The sequence below is a fragment of the Taeniopygia guttata genome, chromosome 27 (assembly GCF_048771995.1).
Source record: "Taeniopygia guttata chromosome 27, bTaeGut7.mat, whole genome shotgun sequence".
Classification (NCBI taxonomy): domain Eukaryota; kingdom Metazoa; phylum Chordata; class Aves; order Passeriformes; family Estrildidae; genus Taeniopygia; species Taeniopygia guttata.
This window is the reverse complement of record NC_133052.1, coordinates 1,810,719-1,827,195: the sequence shown is the minus strand read 5'-3', so window position 1 is coordinate 1,827,195 and position 16,477 is coordinate 1,810,719. Positions and strand designations below refer to the sequence as shown.

At 57.0% G+C, this 16,477-nt stretch overlaps 4 protein-coding genes and 1 gene segment (V, D, J or C); all 5 read right to left on the bottom strand.

Moving 5' to 3' along the window:
- LOC101232986 (T-cell receptor alpha chain constant) overlaps positions 1-5,079 on the bottom strand; it is a 100,623-nt gene extending 95,544 nt beyond the window's left edge. Inside the window, exon 1 of the mRNA XM_072919009.1 lies at positions 4,793-5,079. Within this exon, the coding sequence (XP_072775110.1) occupies positions 4,793-4,841 (49 nt within the window). The 5' untranslated portion in view covers positions 4,842-5,079. The remainder of the gene's footprint in view (positions 1-4,792) is intronic.
- Positions 1,585-3,572, bottom strand: LOC121471180 (uncharacterized). Its single transcript, XM_072919013.1, has 3 exons — positions 2,778-3,572; positions 1,795-2,300; positions 1,585-1,638 (listed from the first exon to the last, which is right to left on the bottom strand). The coding sequence occupies exons 1-3, from the start codon at positions 2,830-2,832 to the stop codon at positions 1,585-1,587; spliced, it is 615 nt and encodes a 204-aa protein (XP_072775114.1). The 5' UTR covers positions 2,833-3,572.
- A 906-nt stretch (positions 5,080-5,985) lies between the features above and the next one.
- LOC121471179 (uncharacterized) lies at positions 5,986-9,448 on the bottom strand. The gene is made up of 3 exons (XM_072919021.1): positions 7,462-9,448; positions 6,269-6,744; positions 5,986-6,114 (listed from the first exon to the last, which is right to left on the bottom strand). The coding sequence occupies exons 1-3, from the start codon at positions 7,865-7,867 to the stop codon at positions 5,986-5,988; spliced, it is 1,011 nt and encodes a 336-aa protein (XP_072775122.1). The 5' UTR covers positions 7,868-9,448.
- Positions 8,150-13,765, bottom strand: LOC115490725 (uncharacterized). The gene is made up of 4 exons (XM_072919020.1): positions 12,529-13,765; positions 9,570-10,069; positions 8,513-8,750; positions 8,150-8,208 (listed from the first exon to the last, which is right to left on the bottom strand). Exons 1-4 carry the CDS (start codon positions 12,575-12,577, stop codon positions 8,150-8,152), a joined length of 846 nt encoding a protein of 281 aa, XP_072775121.1. The 5' UTR covers positions 12,578-13,765.
- Positions 13,595-15,064, bottom strand: LOC115490620 (immunoglobulin heavy variable 5-51-like). The segment is given in 3 exon segments: positions 13,595-13,609; positions 13,830-14,347; positions 14,825-15,064. Coding segments are annotated over 3 exon segments (588 nt in total).
- Positions 15,065-16,477: the final 1,413 nt, after the last annotated feature.

The following is a 16,477-nucleotide window of genomic DNA, read 5'->3' as shown; positions in this document are numbered from 1 at the left end:
AATGAGAACTTTGAAGTGCCTTGAGCATACTTGTCAGGATCTGGAAATTTACATTAACACAGGAACAATATCTGACTGCAGAGAGAGCTGAGATCTCCCGAGGTGACTGCAAAGAAGCAGACGAGAAGGGACAGGGAGATGCATTGAAGGTGAGAGAATAGACAGAAAAGGGCTCCGAGATTTCTCTTCTCTCCTTTCCATTTTCCCTTACAAATCAAAGAACTTGTTGAGGAAACGCTTGAAAACCACAGAGAAGCAGATTTTTCTCTGCCTTTCCACTCTAACCACTGATATTTCCCAAATGGTCCTGATAAGGCTAATGAGGATTTCCTGCGGGTAAGAAGAAGAGGAAGAGAAGAAGAAGGGTTCCCTGGGGAAGAGCCAGGACTTACCCAGGAGCTGGGCCAGCAAGACGCTGAGGATGAGACATGCGAGGTGCATGCCGAGAGCGAGCTGCGTGTTTGCTGAGTGAGGAAGAGTCCGAAAGCGCGCGGCACCCCGAGAGAACGGAGCTGCCGGGAGCGACTCTGGGCGGGGGCAAAGGCAGCAGCGGCGGAGCAGGCAGAGCAATGCCCTGTCCTTGCAGCGCCTGAAATGCTCCTTGGGCGTTTCTCGCTCCTCCAGCAGCAGCCGCCGAGGCTCCCTCAGCCATCGGCCCCGGGAGCATTCCGTGCCTCTGGGGCCTCGCTCATGGCAAGGGGCTGTTCCCGCTCAGCTCGCAGTGGAGTCCTCAATTAGAAGCTGGAGAGCTCTGAGCTCCCCACTGCTCTCCTTTATCACCTACTGCCTGACTGGTGTCATTGTGTGCTTTGTTCATCACTTTCCCTGTTCCTTGTTCTTCCCTTGGAAAGGAAAATGGACACGATGTGAACCTCAGAGAACCAGACAGTCTCACCTTTCACATGCCCTGACTGTGGCCTCTGCTGAACTTGCTCAGCCCAAGGAGCTCCTGAAGATGCTGAAAGGCTCCTGTCCCCAAAGGAACTGGGGTCTCTAGATCAAGTGTTGGAGAGAAACCTGATGTTGAGCTCAGTCCTTCAAGTGTCTCCCCACAACACTTGCAGCATTGCTAAATCCTGGCATTTGTTCTTGTGGATGCTTGGCAGGTTACTAACATGAAGGGAAAGGAACAAGTAGTTTCAGGGGGAAGGTGGTTGCAAAGGGGCGCTTCGATGATTTGAAATGCTCCTCTACTACTCCTTCCTTCCTGGATATTCTACTGTTTCAGGAATGTGCTGAATGCACAGCCATGAGTGTTTGGGGGAAAGTGAGGATGGGAACGAAACATTTAGAGAAGAGATTTCCAGGCTCAGGAGGGATAGACAGCACACCTGATTTAAACATCCAGGTGAGAATGCTGCTTCATATGACACTTGTAGTATGGAACAGAGACATTTCTGCAGCGACAGAGATGGGAATTCCTTTGTCACCTCAGAAAGCCTGACTGCAAACCCCACTCATGTCATGACCCACTGAGGTGACAGCACTCCATGAATTAGCCCCTGTGTGCCTGTCAGTGCTGCTCCTTGGTCAGCTGCCATCCCGGGTGTCAATGGTTACTGGTGTCAATGTCAATACTGGTGTCTATGCCGGTGCCGGTCCCATTGCCGGTCCCTGTCCCATTGCCGGTGCCGGTCCCTGTCCCATTGGCGATCCCATTGCCGGTCCCATTGCCGTTGCCGGTCCCTGTCCCATTGCCGGTCCCATTGCCGGTGCCGGTCCCATTGCCGGTGCCGGTCCCAGTCCCATTGCCGGTCCCTGTCCCATTGCCGGTCCCATTGCCGGTGCCGGTGCCGGTCCCATTGCCGGTCCCATTGCCGGTCCCTGTCCCATTGCCGGTCCCATCGCCGGTCCCATTGCCGGTGCCGGTGCCGGCAGCGCCCCGGGGTCCCGGGCCGAGCGGGCCGAGGCGGCCCCGGCGGGCGGAGCGGCAGCGCCCCCTGCTGGCCCCGCCCGGCCCCGCCCGCGGCGGTTCGTGCCCGGCCGCAGCCCCGGCTCCTCTGCCCGTGGGCCCAGCGCGCAGTAATACACGGCCGCGTCCCCGCGCCGGGGCCCACCGAGCCGCAGCGCGCTCCAGCGCCGGTCTGCCGACACCCACAGGCGGCCGTCAATGGCTGGCAGCTCTTTGGAGCCTTTAGCACTGACCCCCAGGAGTTCGGGCGCTTGACCCGGCCGCTGACGCAAGAAGTGGACAAAATCGCCGGTCCGGATATTGGGGTGTGAGCACTTGATTGTGATGCTGGTGCCCTCGGTGGTCTCCAGGAATGGATCCTGCTGCACTTGGGCTCTGACCGCAGCCACTGTCAGGGAGACAAAAGGAATAAATCTCACCTCCTACTTTCTATCCAGCTCTGCCTGCCAATCTCTAGAACAAAGCCCGGAGAAGCAGTCAGGAACACGGAGAGATGAGGAGGAAAACAGTTCCCAGAGGATGTCAAGATCCGCAGCAATGGAGGTGTCCAGGAATTGCTTGTGGAGAGACGCATGCTAGAATGATAGAGAGAATAGGAGGGTCACTAGAGAAAGGGAGGATGTGGGAGAAAGCACACAAAGAAAAGAAGAAAAGTAACAAGGGCGAAGGACTGACTTCATGAGTTACAAAGCAGGAATGCTTGTGGTAGTTCTGCATAGTTTGGGATGGAGAAGAGGGAGGGGTAAACGGGAGAACAGCTGTCGGAAAGAAATCTCTGAAGAAGCCAGGCAGGACAGCAGCCTGCCGGGACCTACGGGATCACTCCATCCCCAGACCGCGACCCCCCTCCTGCACCCCCGCGCACCGAGCAGCAGCACCGCGGCCAGCGCCGCCAGCCCCGCGCCCCGACACCGCCGCATGCCGCCGCTCCGCCGGCCGAGCCTCGCTGTGCCCCTCAGCCCCGGCTCTGCTGCGGCCGTGCCGCCTCCTCCCCAACGCCGCCAGCTCCGCCCCGGCCCAAATCAGCCCCGCCTCTCCCCGCACCAGCACCTTCAGCAGCGACACCAGGACGTTTGGCACGGCCAGCGACAAGAGACAGCTGTGTCCCATCGCACACAGCAGCCACACCGCGTGGGAAGCAGATCCACCCTGCAGCCATCTGCAGCGGGAGCTGCCGGCCCCGCTCGGCTGCGCTCAGGCTCTGTGGGAGCCTGGGAAGCTGCTGCTCTGTGCTCTGCAGGGCCACAGCGCTGCTCGGGGCCCTGGCAGGGACAGCAAATTCCCTCCCGGTGAGGGACACACACGGACACAGCCAGGGCCGAGCTCAGCACGGTGGAGCCACAGACAAATCCGTGCTTGCCGTGTGTCCGTGCAAACGGGGCTGCTCCGAGAGCTCACAAGGCAGGAACACACAACCAGCCCTGGGCTCTGCTGAGGACATGTGGGGCCAAAAGCAGCAGAGCTGGAGTGTGGAAGGACAAGATTCCAGGAAAACACAGGGGATACTTTTTTTTATTAGGGACTGCACAATGTGGAAATGAGTCAAAACAGTCCAAAAAAATGTCCACTGGGGAACTGCTTGTATGGACATAGACAAATCCACCAGACTATTGTACACATGCTGAATGCAAATTCTTGAGAGCATTAGGGCTGAGATCAGGGTCCCTTCCCCAAGTTCAGCCTTGCCCTGACACATCCCCTCCCTGCCCGGGGTTCTTGCACAGCCGAGGCAGCTCCCTGCACCAGGGTGTCTTGCAGAGCACAGAGGTACAAGGCACTGTCAGAGAGCTCCACTTCCTCCAGCTGCAGGACACTGGATTTGCCCGTGGTGTTCAGGTACGTGGTGATCCGGCCGCTGTGCTTGCGGCCAGACCCTGCTTGATAGGAGAGCAGCTGTGGGGCTTGGCCTTTCTGCAGCTGGTACCAGAGCAATCCCCCAAAATTAGTGTTCTGGTATTTGCAGGTGGTGTGGAAGGGGTGTCCCTGCTTCACCGTGACGGTTCCATCATCCTGGGTGACCGTGTCCTGCCCCGAGGTACCTGGAAGAAAGTGATGGTGAGCCACTCCACAGGGAAGGACTCCAGGCAGGAAAACCAGATCGGGTGCAAAACCAATCTGCACAACCAGATGTGCAGAAGTACAGGTGAGAGCGATTTTGGGCAGGATTTCAGAGCTGTCATCACTGCAAGACCCTTAGAAGAGCTGCTCTGTGTCCCAGTTCCTACATCTGCTTCTAAGATGCCCCGAGAACTGCCTAAATTTGAGGTGCTCAAAGAGGCTGAGGAACCAATCGAGATGCGGCAAAAGGATTCATCCTGCTTCTGCATCCCTGTCACCTCTGAGAGTTCCTCAATCCCTGAGTACACACAATGGTGATCTTGGAAAGAGGGAGCCCTGGTTGTGCTGGCAGCAGAGAGAACTCTGGAAGCCGTGGCAGAGCTGTGTCAGCCTGGAGGCACAATGGGACGCTCTCTTAATGTCAGTGAAATGAGAACTTTGAAGTGCCTTGAGCATACTTGTCAGGATCTGGAAATTTACATTAACACAGGAACAATATCTGACTGCAGAGATAGCTGAGATCTCCCGAGGTGACTGCAAAGAAGCAGACGAGAAAGAGACAGGGAGATGCACTGAAGGTGAGAGAATAGACAGAAAAGGGCTCCGAGATGTCTCTTCTCCCCTTTCCATTTTCCCTTACAAATCAAAGAACTTGATGAGGAAACGCTTGAAAACCACAGAGAAGCAGATTTTTCTCTGCCTTTCCACTCTAACCACTGATATTTCCCTACAAGGTCCTGATAAGGCTATTGAGGATTTCCTGCGGGTAAGAAGAAGAGGAAGAGAAGTAGAAGGGTGCCTCGGGGAAGAGCCAGGACTTACCCAGGAGCTGGGCCAGCAGGACGCTGAGGATGAGACATGCGAGGTGCATGCCGAGAGCGAGCTGCGTGTTTGCTGAGTGAGGAAGAGTCCGAAACGCGCGGCACCCCGAGAGAACGGAGCTGCCGGGAGCGACTCTGGGCGGGGGCAAAGGCAGCAGCGGCGGGAGCAGGCAGAGCAATGCCCTGTCCTTGCAGCGCCTGAAATGCTCCTTGGGCGTTTCTCGCTCCTCCAGCAGCAGCCGCCGAGGCTCCCTCAGCCATCGGCCCCGGGAGCATTCCGTGCCTCTGGGGCCTCGCTCATGGCAAGGGGCTGTTCCCGATCAGCTCGCAGTGGAGTCCTCAATTAGAAGCTGGATAGCTCTGAGCTCCCCACTGCTCTCCTTTATCACCTACTGCCTGACTGGTGTCACTGTGTGCTTTGTTCATCACTTTCCCTGTTCCTGTTTCTTCCCTTGGAAAGGAAGAAGGACGTGATGTGAGCCTCAGAGAACCAGACACCCTCACTTTTCACATGCCCTGACTGTGGCCTCTGCTGAACTTGCTCAGCCCAAGGAGGTCCTGAAGATGCTGAAAGGCTCCTGTCCCCAAAGGAACTGGGGTCTCTAATACAAGTCTCGGGGGGGGGGGAACTGATGTTGAGCTCAGTCTTTCAAGTGTCTCCCTCCAACACCTGCAGCATTGCTAAATCCTGGCATTTGTTCTTCTGGAGGCTTGGCAGGTTACTAACGTGAAGGAAGGGAGCAATGAGTTTAAGGGAGCAGGTGGGTGTGAAGGAGCACTTTGAAAACATGAAATGCTCCGCTACTCCAACCGATTTATTGTTTTCCTTTCCAGATATTCTACTTTTTCAGGAATGTGCTGAATGCTGATCCATGAGTGCTTGGGGAAAAGTGAGGATGGGAATCAAATATGTAGATAAGTGAATTCCAGGCTCAGGTGGCATTGAAAGCACACCTGATTTACACATCCAGGTGAGAATGCTGCCTCTTATGACACTTGTAGTATGGAACAGAGACATTTCTGCATCGACAGAGATGGAGATTCCTTTGGCACCTCAGAAAGCCTCACTGCAAAACCCTCTCATGACATGACATACTGAGGTGACAGCACTCCATGAATTAGCCCCTGTGTGCCTGTGGGTGCTGCTCCTTGGTCAGCTGCCATCCCGGGTGTCAATGGTTACTGGTGTCAATGTCAATACTGGTGTCTATGCCGGTGCCGGTCCCATTGCCGGTCCCATTGCCGGTGCCGGTCCCATTGCCGGTCCCATTGCCGGTGTCGGTGCCGGTCCCATTGCCGGTCCCATTGCCGGTCCCATTGCCGCTGCCGGTCCCATTGCCAGTCCCATTGCCGGTCCCATTGCCAGTCCCATTGCCGGTCCCATTGCCGGTCCCATTGCCGGTGCCATTGCCGGTCCCATTGCCGGTCCCTGTCCCATTGCCGGTCCCATTGCCGGTCCCATTGCCGTTCCCATTGCCGGTGCCGGTCCCATTGCCGGTCCCATTGCCGGTCCCACTGCCGGTGCCGGCAGCGCCCCGGGGTCCCGGGCCGAGCGGGGCGAGGCGGCCCCGGCGGGCGGAGCGGCAGCGCCCCCTGCTGGCCCCGCCCGGCCCCGCCCGCGGCGGTTCGTGCCCGGCCGCAGCCCCGGCTCCTCTGCCCGTGGGCCCAGCGCGCAGTAATACACGGCCGCGTCCCCGCGCCGGGGCCCACCGAGCCGCAGCGCGCTCCAGCGCCGGTCTGCCGACACCCACAGCTCTCCTGCAATGCCCGGCAGCTTTTTGGAGTCCTTGTGAACGCTCGCGAGGTATTCAGGTCCCCGGCCCGGGAGCTGTCGGTACCAGTAGATGGTTTCGCTGGTCTGGATTTTGGGATGTGAGCAGGTGATGTTGATGCCGGTGCCCTCGGTGGTCTCCAGTGACGGCTCCTGCTGCACCTGCGCTCTGGCCACAGCCACTGCCATGCAGAAAAGTATAATCACTTTTGTTGTACAGAAAATGCCATTCAGGACGACATAGGAGTGGATGACAGATCAGAGCGAACTTGGATATGCTTTGAGAATAGAGTATCGAGGCATTATAACTCTGAGAGTGCTTGGCTGATGACAAGATACTTGGAGGGATATTTTGAAGGTAAATCAGAAGGAATTGTCAATAACAGAGTTGCTGAGAGTGATGGATGGATGCATGAATGGATGGATAGATGGATGGATGGATGGATGGATGGATGGATGGATGATGGATGGATGGATGGATGGATGAATGGATGGATGGATGGATGGATGGATGGATGGATGGATGGATGGATGATGGATGGATGGATGGATGGATGGATGGATGGATGGATGGATGCATGGATGGATGGATGGATGATGGTTGGATGGATGGATGGATGGATGGATGGATGGATGGATGGATGGATGGATGGATGCATGGATGGATGGATGGATGGATGGATGGATGGATGGATGAATGAATGGAAAAAGATAGGGAGAAATAAAGGCAAGATGAGAAGTAGTTACTTAATGGATGGAGAATTAAGTCAGGGTAGAGGATGGAACAGAAGGTATATAGTAACCGAAAAGAAACAGGAGGGTCAAAATTAATCTTCAGCCTGTGTGGGTCTCACGCAGCTCGCTGACGCGGACCCTCCACGGCCGCTAAGGCAACGCACCGAGCAGCAGCACCGCGGCCAGCGCCGCCAGCCCCGCGCCCCGACACCGCCGCATGCCGCCGCTCCGCCGGCCGAGCCTCGCTGTGCCCCTCAGCCCCGGCTCTGCTGCGGCCGTGCCGCCTCCTCCCAACGCCGCCAGCTCCGCCCCGGCCCGGAGCCCTGCGCCGCCGCTGCTCGGGCTCTCGCCGACTCCGGGCAGGGAACGGAGCGGAGGCGAGCGCGGTGCCGGTTTGGCACATCCCTTGGTTTGGAACATCCCTTGGGAAGCAGCCCTTGAAAAGAAAGGGGCCCCGGAAGACTGGATGTACTTGAGAAGGAAACCTTGAAGGCACAGGAGCAGCCTGGCCCTGTGTGCCAAAAGATGAGGAGGTGGAGGAGAAGACCTGCCTGGCTGCGAAGAGAGCATTCCCAGGAACTCAGGGAATAAAATAGGTTGTCTCACTTTTGGAAAAGGGCAGGCAGCTCAGGAAGAGTTGGAGAATGTCCTTAGGTAATGCAGAGAGAAAAGTAGAGAGTAGAAAGCTCAGTCAGACCTTGATCTGGCCCGTTCTGAATGGGGTAAATAAAGAGTGTTTTTACAAATACATTAACGAGGACCGAGGATAATCACCATCCTTCATTGGACACAGTGGGGAATGTATTCACCAAATACGAGGGAAAGGCAGAGGTGCTTAACACCTCCATGGCCTCAGTCTTCAGGAGTAGGATTGATGATCATCAGGAGAACTGGCCTCCTGATCTGGGAGACTGGGAAGGCAAGCAGCATGGAACCCCTGTAGTCCAGACGGAGGAAGTTAAAGATTTGTTAAGCTACTTAGGTGCTCCAAGTGTTTGGGATTGCATGAGATTCCTGCTAGGGAGATCAGGCAGCTGGGGCAGAAGCTCTTTATGCCAGTGCTGAGAAGAGGGGCAGAGGAAGGTGCAAGAGGCCATCTGAAGACCCTCACTCATTTGCCTGTCGATTGCCACGAGAAGGAAACACCCCCCACACACACACACACACTTCAGTTCCAGCTTGGAGAAAGCAACAGTGCAGGTGCAGCTGCTGCACCGTCACGCCTGCTGCTCCAAATGAGGCCTGGCAAGAACTTGGCAAGGAGTTGGCGACGACCCAGCATGGACCCAGCACAGGGCGGCTCCTGCAATTCCTGGTCACTCTCCACCTGAAAGCCGAATGAACTGGTGGGGTGGCTCTGGTGGTCTCCCACTGAAGACCCCTCATCTGCCTTGCTACTACCAGGACAGACGGAGATCCAGAAACCTCTCCCCAGAGACTGAGACTGAGATCCCTACAACAGAGTGGGGGGGAGGGGGGGGAGAGAATGACATGACCTGTTCTTCTCCAGTAACTTCAATGGACTTATTCTTCATTGTGTTCATCCTGCCTGGATGATTTTCAGTAGATTCACCTGTTCCCCCTCACAGCAATTTCAATACACTCTAATTGTTCTGCGTGTTCTCCCCTTTTTCCCTCTGTGGACTATGATTGGACCCCTGGGTTGGGTAGGACTTGGGAGATTCTCCTCAACACAATAAGACAGATCCCCATCGTCCGGACCAGTGAGGGCCTCTCCTGTGTTGGTATCTATTCCCAGCCCCCTTCTCTCTGTCTCTCTCTCTATCCTTCTTAATTCTTTTCTGACTGCAATATCGCATTTCTTGTTTTGGCCCCTAATAAAGGTGCAATTGTTGTGATTAAACTGATAGTCCCCTGCTGTTTGTCTTTTGCACTTTGGGACCGGCTAACGAACCATCACGACACCCCGCTATAAGCGGATCGTGACAGAAGGTCGGTGACTCCACGACGGAGCTGCCGTTGTCGGTGCCGGTGTCGGTGTGGATGCCGGAGTCGGTACGGGAGCCGGTGTCAGTGCCGGTGCCGGTCCCATTGCCGGTGCCGGTCCCATTGCCGGCCCCATTGCCGGTGTCGGTGCCGGTGTCGGTGCCGGTCCCATTGCCGGTGCCGGTCCCTGTCCCATTGCCGGTCCCATTGCCGGTCCCATTGCCGGTCCCATTGCCGGTCCCTGTCCCATTGCCGGTCCCATTGCCGGTCCCATTGCCGGTGTCGGTGCCGGTCCCATTGCCGGTCCCATTGCCGGTGCCGGTGCCGTTCCCATTGCCGGTCCCATTGCCGGTCCCATTGCCGGTCCCATTGCCGGTCCCATTGCCGGTGCCGGTGCCGGCAGCGCCCCGGGGTCCCGGGCCGAGCGGGGCGAGGCGGCCCCGGCGGGCGGAGCGGCAGCGCCCCCTGCTGGCCCCGCCCGGCCCCGCCCGCGGCGGTTCGTGCCCGGCCGCAGCCCCGGCTCCTCTGCCCGTGGGCCCAGCGCGCAGTAATACACGGCCGCGTCCCCGCGCCGGGGCCCACCGAGCCGCAGCGCGCTCCAGCGCCGGTCTGCCGACACCCACAGCTCTCCTGCAATGCCCGGCAGCTTTTTGGAGTCCTTGTGAATGCTCACGAGGAATTCGGGTCCCCGGCCCGGGAGCTGGCGGTACCAGTAGATCATATCGTTGGTCTGGATTTTGGGATGTGAGCAGGTGATGTTGATGCCGGTGCCTTCGGTGGTCTCCAATGACGGCTCCTGCTGTACCTGCGCTCTGGCCACAGCCACTGCCACCGGGAAAAGAGCAATCAATTTTCTTTCACAGAAAACGGAGGGCGAGATGGGAAAGGGGACAGATCAGTGTTACCCGAGATATGTCTCGAGAATAGAGTATGAAGGGATTATTTATCGGAGAGTGTTTGGCTGGGGACACGAAACTATGAAGGGTATTTAGATGGACAACTGCAAGTTCTACGAGAAGAACTGAATGAGGAAAATAGATTTCCCTGGAGCAAGGAAGAAGGGAGGGATGGATGGATGGATGGATGGATGGAGGGATGGATGGATGGATGGATGGATGGATGGATGGATGGATGGATGGATGGATGGATGGATGGATGGATGAAAAAATGGAGTAAAAAACTCAAACTGCTGGGAGGACTTCAGTGAGGCAAAAAAAAAAAAAAAAAAAACAACCCATGACAGTAGAGGAGGGGACACGGAGCAAACAAGAACTGAGACGGAGAAAAGGAGTTAGAGATGAAACTTAGGGAGAGAGGAGTCTCACACAGCCCCCCGACCACCCCCACCGCTTCCTTCCCCGCGCACCGAGCAGCAGCACCGCGGCCAGCGCCGCCAGCCCCGCGCCCCGACACCGCCGCATGCCGCCGCTCCGCCGGCCGAGCCTCGCTGTGCCCCTCAGCCCCGGCTCTGCTGCGGCCGTGCCGCCTCCTCCCCAACGCCGCCAGCTCCGCCCCGGCCCGAATCACCCCCGCCTCTCCCCGCACCAGCACCTTCAGCAGCGACACCAGGACGTTTGGCACGGCCAGCGACAAGAGACAGCTGTGTCCCATCGCACACAGCAGCCACACCGCGTGGGAAGCAGATCCACCCTGCAGCCATCTGCAGCGGGAGCTGCCGGCCCCGCTCGGCTGCGCTCAGGCTCTGCGGGAGCCTGGGAAGCTGCTGCTCTGTGCTCTGCAGGGCCACAGCGGTGCTCGGGGCCTGGCAGAGGCAGCAAATTCCCTCCCGGAGGGGCAGCACCGAGAGCTCACAAGGCAGGAACACACAACCAGCCCTGGGCTCTGCTGAGGACATGTGGGGCCAAAAGCAGCAGGGCTGGAGTGTGAAAGGAAAAGGTACCGCGCAAGCACAGGAGAGATTTTTTTTCTTTCTTTAGAGAGTGCACAATGCAGAAATGAGTCAAAATACTGCAAAACAGTTTTGCAATGGATGTGCTACGATGCATGGGGTCAAAACCATCAGACCATAGTACACACATGTGAATGCAACTTCTGGTGATCACTGAGGTGAGATCAGGGTCCCTTCCCCAAGCTCAGCCTTGCCCTGGGTTGTTGCACAGCCGAGGCAGCTCCCTGCACCAGGGTGTCTTGCAGAGCACAGAGGTACAAGGCACTGTCAGAGAGCTCCACTTCCTCCAGCTGCAGGACACTGGATTTGCCCGTGGTGTTCAGGTACGTGGTGATCCGGCCGCTGTGCTTGCGGCCGGTCCCTGTTTGATAGGAGAGCAGCTGTGGGGCTTGGCCTTTCTGCAGCTGGTACCAGTGCAATCCCCTAAAATAACTGCTCTGGTATTTGCAGGTGGTGTGGAAGGGGTGTCCCTGCTTCACCGTGACTGGTCCATCATCCTGGGTGACCGTTTCCTGCCCCGTGGCGCCTGGAAGAAAATGATGGTTAGCTGCTCCACAGGGAAAGGCACCAGGTAGGATAAACAAAGTGGTTGCAAAACCAGTCTGCAAAACAAAATGTGCAGGTGGACAGGTGAGAGCTGTTTTGGGCAGGATTTCAGAGCTCTCAGCACGGCAGGACCCTTAAAAGAGCTGCTCTGTGTCCCTGCTCCTACATCTGCTTCATAGACGACCGTGAACAACGTAAATTTTAGTTGCTCAAGCAGGCTGAGAAACCCGTCGAGGTACAGCAAAAGGCTTCATGCTGCTTACCCTTCCCTGTGACTCATCCCTGTCAATTCTGAGGATTGCTCAATCCCTGAGAACACACAATGATGATCTTGGAAACAGGGACCCCCTGGTTGTGCTGGCAGCCCAGAGAACTCTGGAAGCCGCGGCAGCGCTGTGTCAGCCTGGAGGCAGAATGGGATGCCCCATTAATAGAATGAAATTAAAAGCAGTGCGGTGCCTGAGGCAGCTTTGACGGGATGAGGGAAATTACATTAAAATAGGAAGAATGTGGGATTGCAGAGACAGCAGAAATCTGAGGTGACGAGAAATGGGTCAGAGGAAAGAGGAAGAGAAAGACAGATTGAAAGTTAGAGAAAAGACAGAGAAGTTGTCCGAGATTTCTCTCTCTTCCCTTTTCCCTTAGAAATCAAAGAATTTCTTGAGCACACACTTGCAAAACCACTAAGAGGACCCGATTTTTCTCTGCCTTCCACCTCTAACCACTGATATTTCCTAAATGGTCCTGATTAGTCTGTTGAGGATTTCCTGCGGGTAAGAAGAAGAGGAAGAGAAGAAGAAGGGTTCCCTGGGGAAGAGCCAGGACTTACCCAGGAGCTGGGCCAGCAGGACGCTGAGGATGAGACAGGCGAGGTGCATGCCGAGAGCGAGCTGCGTGTTTGCTGAGTGAGGAAGAGTCCGAAAGCGCGCGGCACCCCGAGAGAACGGAGCTGCCGGGAGCGACTCTGGGCGGGGGCAAAGGCAGCAGCGGCGGGAGCAGGCAGAGCAATGCCCTGTCCTTGCAGCGCCTGAAATGCTCCTTGTGCCTTTCTCGCTCCTCCAGCAGCAGCCGCCGAGGCTCCCTCAGCCATCGGCCCCGGGAGCATTCCGTGCCTCTGGGGCCTCGCTCATGGCAAGGGGCTGTTCCCGCTCAGCTCGCAGCGGAGTCCTCAATTAGAAGCTGGAGAGCTCTGAGCTCCCCACTGCTCTCCTTTATCACCTACTGCCTGACTGGTGTCATTGTGTGCTTTGTTCATCACTTTCCCTGTTCCTTGTTCCTCCCTTGGAAAGGAAAATGGACACGATGTGAACCTCAGAGAACCAGACACCCTCACCTTTCACATGCCCTGACTGTGGCCTCTGCTGAACTTGCTCAGCCCAAGGAGCTCCTGAAGATGCTGAAAGGCTCCTGTCCCCAAAGGAACTGGGGTCTCTAGAACAAGTGTTGGAGAGAAACCTGATGTCGAGCTCAGTCCTTCAAGTGTCTCCCCACAACACTTGCAACATTTCTAAATCCTGGCATTTGTTCTTGTGGATGCTTGGCAGGTTACTAACGTGAAGGGAAAGGAACAAGTAGTTTCGGGGGGAAGGTGGTTGCAAAGGGGCGCTTCGATGATTTGAAATGCTCCTCTACTACTCCTTCCTTCCTGGATATTCTACTGTTTCAGGAATGTGCTGAATGCACAGCCATGAGTGTGTGGGGGAAAGTGAGGATGGGAATGAAACATTTAGAGAAGAGATTTCCAGGCTCAGGAGGGATAGACGGCACACCTGATTTACACATCCAGGTGAGAATGCTGCTTCATATGACACTTGTAGTATGGAACAGAGACATTTCTGCAGCGACAGAGATGGGAATTCCTTTGTCACCTCAGAAAGCCTGACTGCAAACCCCACTTATGTCATGACCCACTGAGGTGACGGCACTCCATGAATTAGCCCCTGTGGGCCTGTGGGTGCTGCTCCTTGGTCAGCTGCCATCCCGGGTGTCAATGGTTACTGGTGTCAATGTCAATACTGGTGTCTATGCCGGTGCCGGTCCCATTGCCGGTGCCGGTCCCATTGCCGGTGCCGGTGCCGGTGCCGGTGCCGGTCCCATTGCCGGTGCCGGTGCCGGTGCCGGTCCCATTGCCGGTCCCATTGCCGGTGCCGGTCCCATTGCCGGTCCCATTGCCGGTCCCATTGCCGGTCCCATTGCCGGTGCCATTGCCGGTGCCGGTGCCGGCAGCGCCCCGGGGTCCCGGGCCGAGCGGGGCGAGGCGGCCCCGGCGGGCGGAGCGGCAGCGCCCCCTGCTGGCCCCGCCCGGCCCCGCCCGCGGCGGTTCGTGCCCGGCCGCAGCCCCGGCTCCTCTGCCCGTGGGCCCAGCGCGCAGTAATACACGGCCGCGTCCCCGCGCCGGGGCCCACCGAGCCGCAGCGCGCTCCAGCGCCGGTCTGCCGACACCCACAGGCGGCCGTCAATGGCTGGCAGCTCTTTGGAGCCTTTAGCAATGACCCCCAGGAGTTCGGGCGCTTGACCCGGCCGCTGACGCAAGAAGTGGACAAAATCGCCGGTCCGGATATTGGGGTGTGAGCACTTGATGGTGATGCTGGTGCCCTCGGTGGTCTCCAGGAATGGATCCTGCTGCACTTGGGCTCTGACCGCAGCCACTGTCAGGGAGACAAAAGGAATAAATCTCACCTCCTACTTTCTATCCAGCTCTGCCTGCCAATCTCTAGAACAAAGCCCGGAGAAGCAGTCAGGAACACGGAGAGATGAGGAGGAAAACAGTTCCCAGAGGATGTCAAGATCCGCAGCAATGGAGGTGTCCAGGAATTGCTTGTGGAGAGACGCATGCTAGAATGATAGAGAGAATAGGAGGGTCACTAGCGAAAGGGAGGATGTGGGAGAAAGCACACAAAGAAAAGAAGAAAAGTAACAAGGGCGAAGGACTGACTTCATGAGTTACAAAGCAGGAATGCTTGTGGTAGTTCTGCATAGTTTGGGATGGAGAAGAGGGAGGGGTGAACGGGAGAACAGCTGTCGGAAAGAAGTCTCTGAAGAAGCCAGGCAGGACAGCAGCCTGCCGGGACCTACGGGATCACTCCATCCCCAGACCGCGACCCCCCTCCTGCACCCCCGCGCACCGAGCAGCAGCAGCGCGGCCAGCGCCGCCAGCCCCGCGCCCCGACACCGCCGCATGCCGCCGCTCCGCCGGCCGAGCCTCGCTGTGCCCCTCAGCCCCGGCTCTGCTGCGGCCGTGCCGCCTCCTCCCCAACGCCGCCAGCTCCGCCCCGGCCCGGAGCCCCGCGCCGCCGCTGCTCGGGCTCTCGCCGACTCCGGGCAGGGAACGGAGCGGAGGCGAGCGCGGTGCCGGTGGGGCGGCGCTCGGGGCTCCGCGCGTCGGGAGCGGCGGGGCCGGGCTGGGAAGGTTGGGAAGCTGCAAAGGCATTTGGGGGGGTTGGGAATGTGGGGTGGGAGGAAGAAATCCCGGGAATACCTCTTGGGAAATCTGGGCCTGCCTCAGTTTCCCCTGGGATGAATTCCCGGTGTGAAAAATTCTGGGGATAATGGGAAAAAGGAACCGGGATCCGCGGCTGGAATCGGGAATTGGGGAAAATCGGGAATGGAATCTGGAATGGGGGAAAAGGAACCGGGATCCGGGATGGGGAAAACCAGGAATGGATCCGGGCTGGAATCGGGGATGGGGAAAATCAGGTCTAGAATCGGGTATTGGGGAAAACCGGGAATGGAATCTGGAATGGGGGAAAACCGGGACTGGATCCAGGCTGGAATCGGGGATGGGGGAAAACCGGGAATGGAATCTGGAAGTGAGGAAAAAGGAACCGGGATCCAGGCTGGAATCGGGAATGGGGAAAACTGGGAATGGAATCCGGGATGGGGGAAAACTGAGACTGGATCTGGGCTGGAGTTGGGGAAAACCAGGACTAGATAAGAGTGGGATCAGGAATGGGGGAAAACCAGGAATGGAATCCAGAATAGGGGAAACTGGGACTGGATTCGGGCTGGAATCAGGGATGGGGAAAAGTGGGACTGGAATCTGGAATGGGAGAAAATCGGGAATGGAATCGGGAATGGGAAAAAACCAGGACTGGATCCAGGCTGGAATCTGAAATGGGGGAAAACTGAACCCGGATCCGGGCTTGAATCAGGGATGGGAAAAACCGGGAATGGATCCAGGCTGGAATCTGGAATGGGGGAAAACTGGGATTGGATAAGGGTGGGATTTGGAATGGGGAAAATCTGGGACTGGAACCAGCCTGGAATTGGGAATGGGGGTAAAACTGGAACGGGATCAGGGCCAGGATATGGAATGGAGCAAAACCCCAAAATCCAGACAGGATCGGGGGTGAATACGGATTGGAGGAAAAACCCGGACAAGATAACGGCCAGGATATGGAATGGAAGAAGACCTGAGCTGGATCAGAGCGAGATTTGGAGAAAAACCTGGACTGGACTGAGGCTGGAATGTGGATTTTTGGCGAAAATCTGGACTGGATTACAGTTGATATATGGAATGGGGGAACCTCAGACTGGATCACAGCTGGAATATGGATTTGGGAGAAAACCTGGACTGGATCACAGCCAATATATGGAATGGGGGGAAACTCGGACTGGATCAGAGCTGAGACCTGGAATGGAGGAAAACCCAGACTGGATCACAGCTGGAATATGGATTTTTGGGGAAAAATCTGGACTGGATCGCAGTCGATATACGGAATGGGGGAAAACCTGGACTGGATCTGGGTGGGATATGGTAGGAAGCAAAACCCGGATTG

Bases quoted from the DNA above. Each gene is read 5' to 3' on its own strand.
- LOC115490725 (XM_072919020.1), bottom strand. From the start codon at position 12,577: ATGCACCTCGCCTGTCTCATCCTCAGCGTCCTGCTGGCCCAGCTCCTG. The intron at 8,751-9,569 runs GCACCGGCACCG...ACTCTGTTGTAG, and splicing joins TGGGACCGGCAATGGGAACG to GGATCTCAGTCTCAGTCTCT. The intron at 8,209-8,512 runs GTGCAGCAGCTG...TTGCCTTCCCAG, and splicing joins TTGGAGCAGCAGGCGTGACG to TCTCCCAGATCAGGAGGCCA.
- LOC121471179 (XM_072919021.1), bottom strand. From the start codon at position 7,867: ATGCTCTCTTCGCAGCCAGGCAGGTCTTCTCCTCCACCTCCTCATCTT. The intron at 6,745-7,461 runs GTGCGTTGCCTT...TCTGCATGGCAG, and splicing joins GGCCGCGGTGCTGCTGCTCG to TGGCTGTGGCCAGAGCGCAG. The intron at 6,115-6,268 runs GCAATGGGAACG...TGGGACCGGCAG, and splicing joins CGGCAATGGGACCGGCACCG to CGGCAATGGGACCGGCAATG.
- LOC121471180 (XM_072919013.1), bottom strand. From the start codon at position 2,832: ATGCGGCGGTGTCGGGGCGCGGGGCTGGCGGCGCTGGCCGCGGTGCTG. The intron at 2,301-2,777 runs GTGCGCGGGGGT...TCTCCCTGACAG, and splicing joins GGCCGCGGTGCTGCTGCTCG to TGGCTGCGGTCAGAGCCCAA. The intron at 1,639-1,794 runs GCACCGGCACCG...CCAATGGGACAG, and splicing joins TGGGACCGGCAATGGGACCG to GGACCGGCACCGGCAATGGG.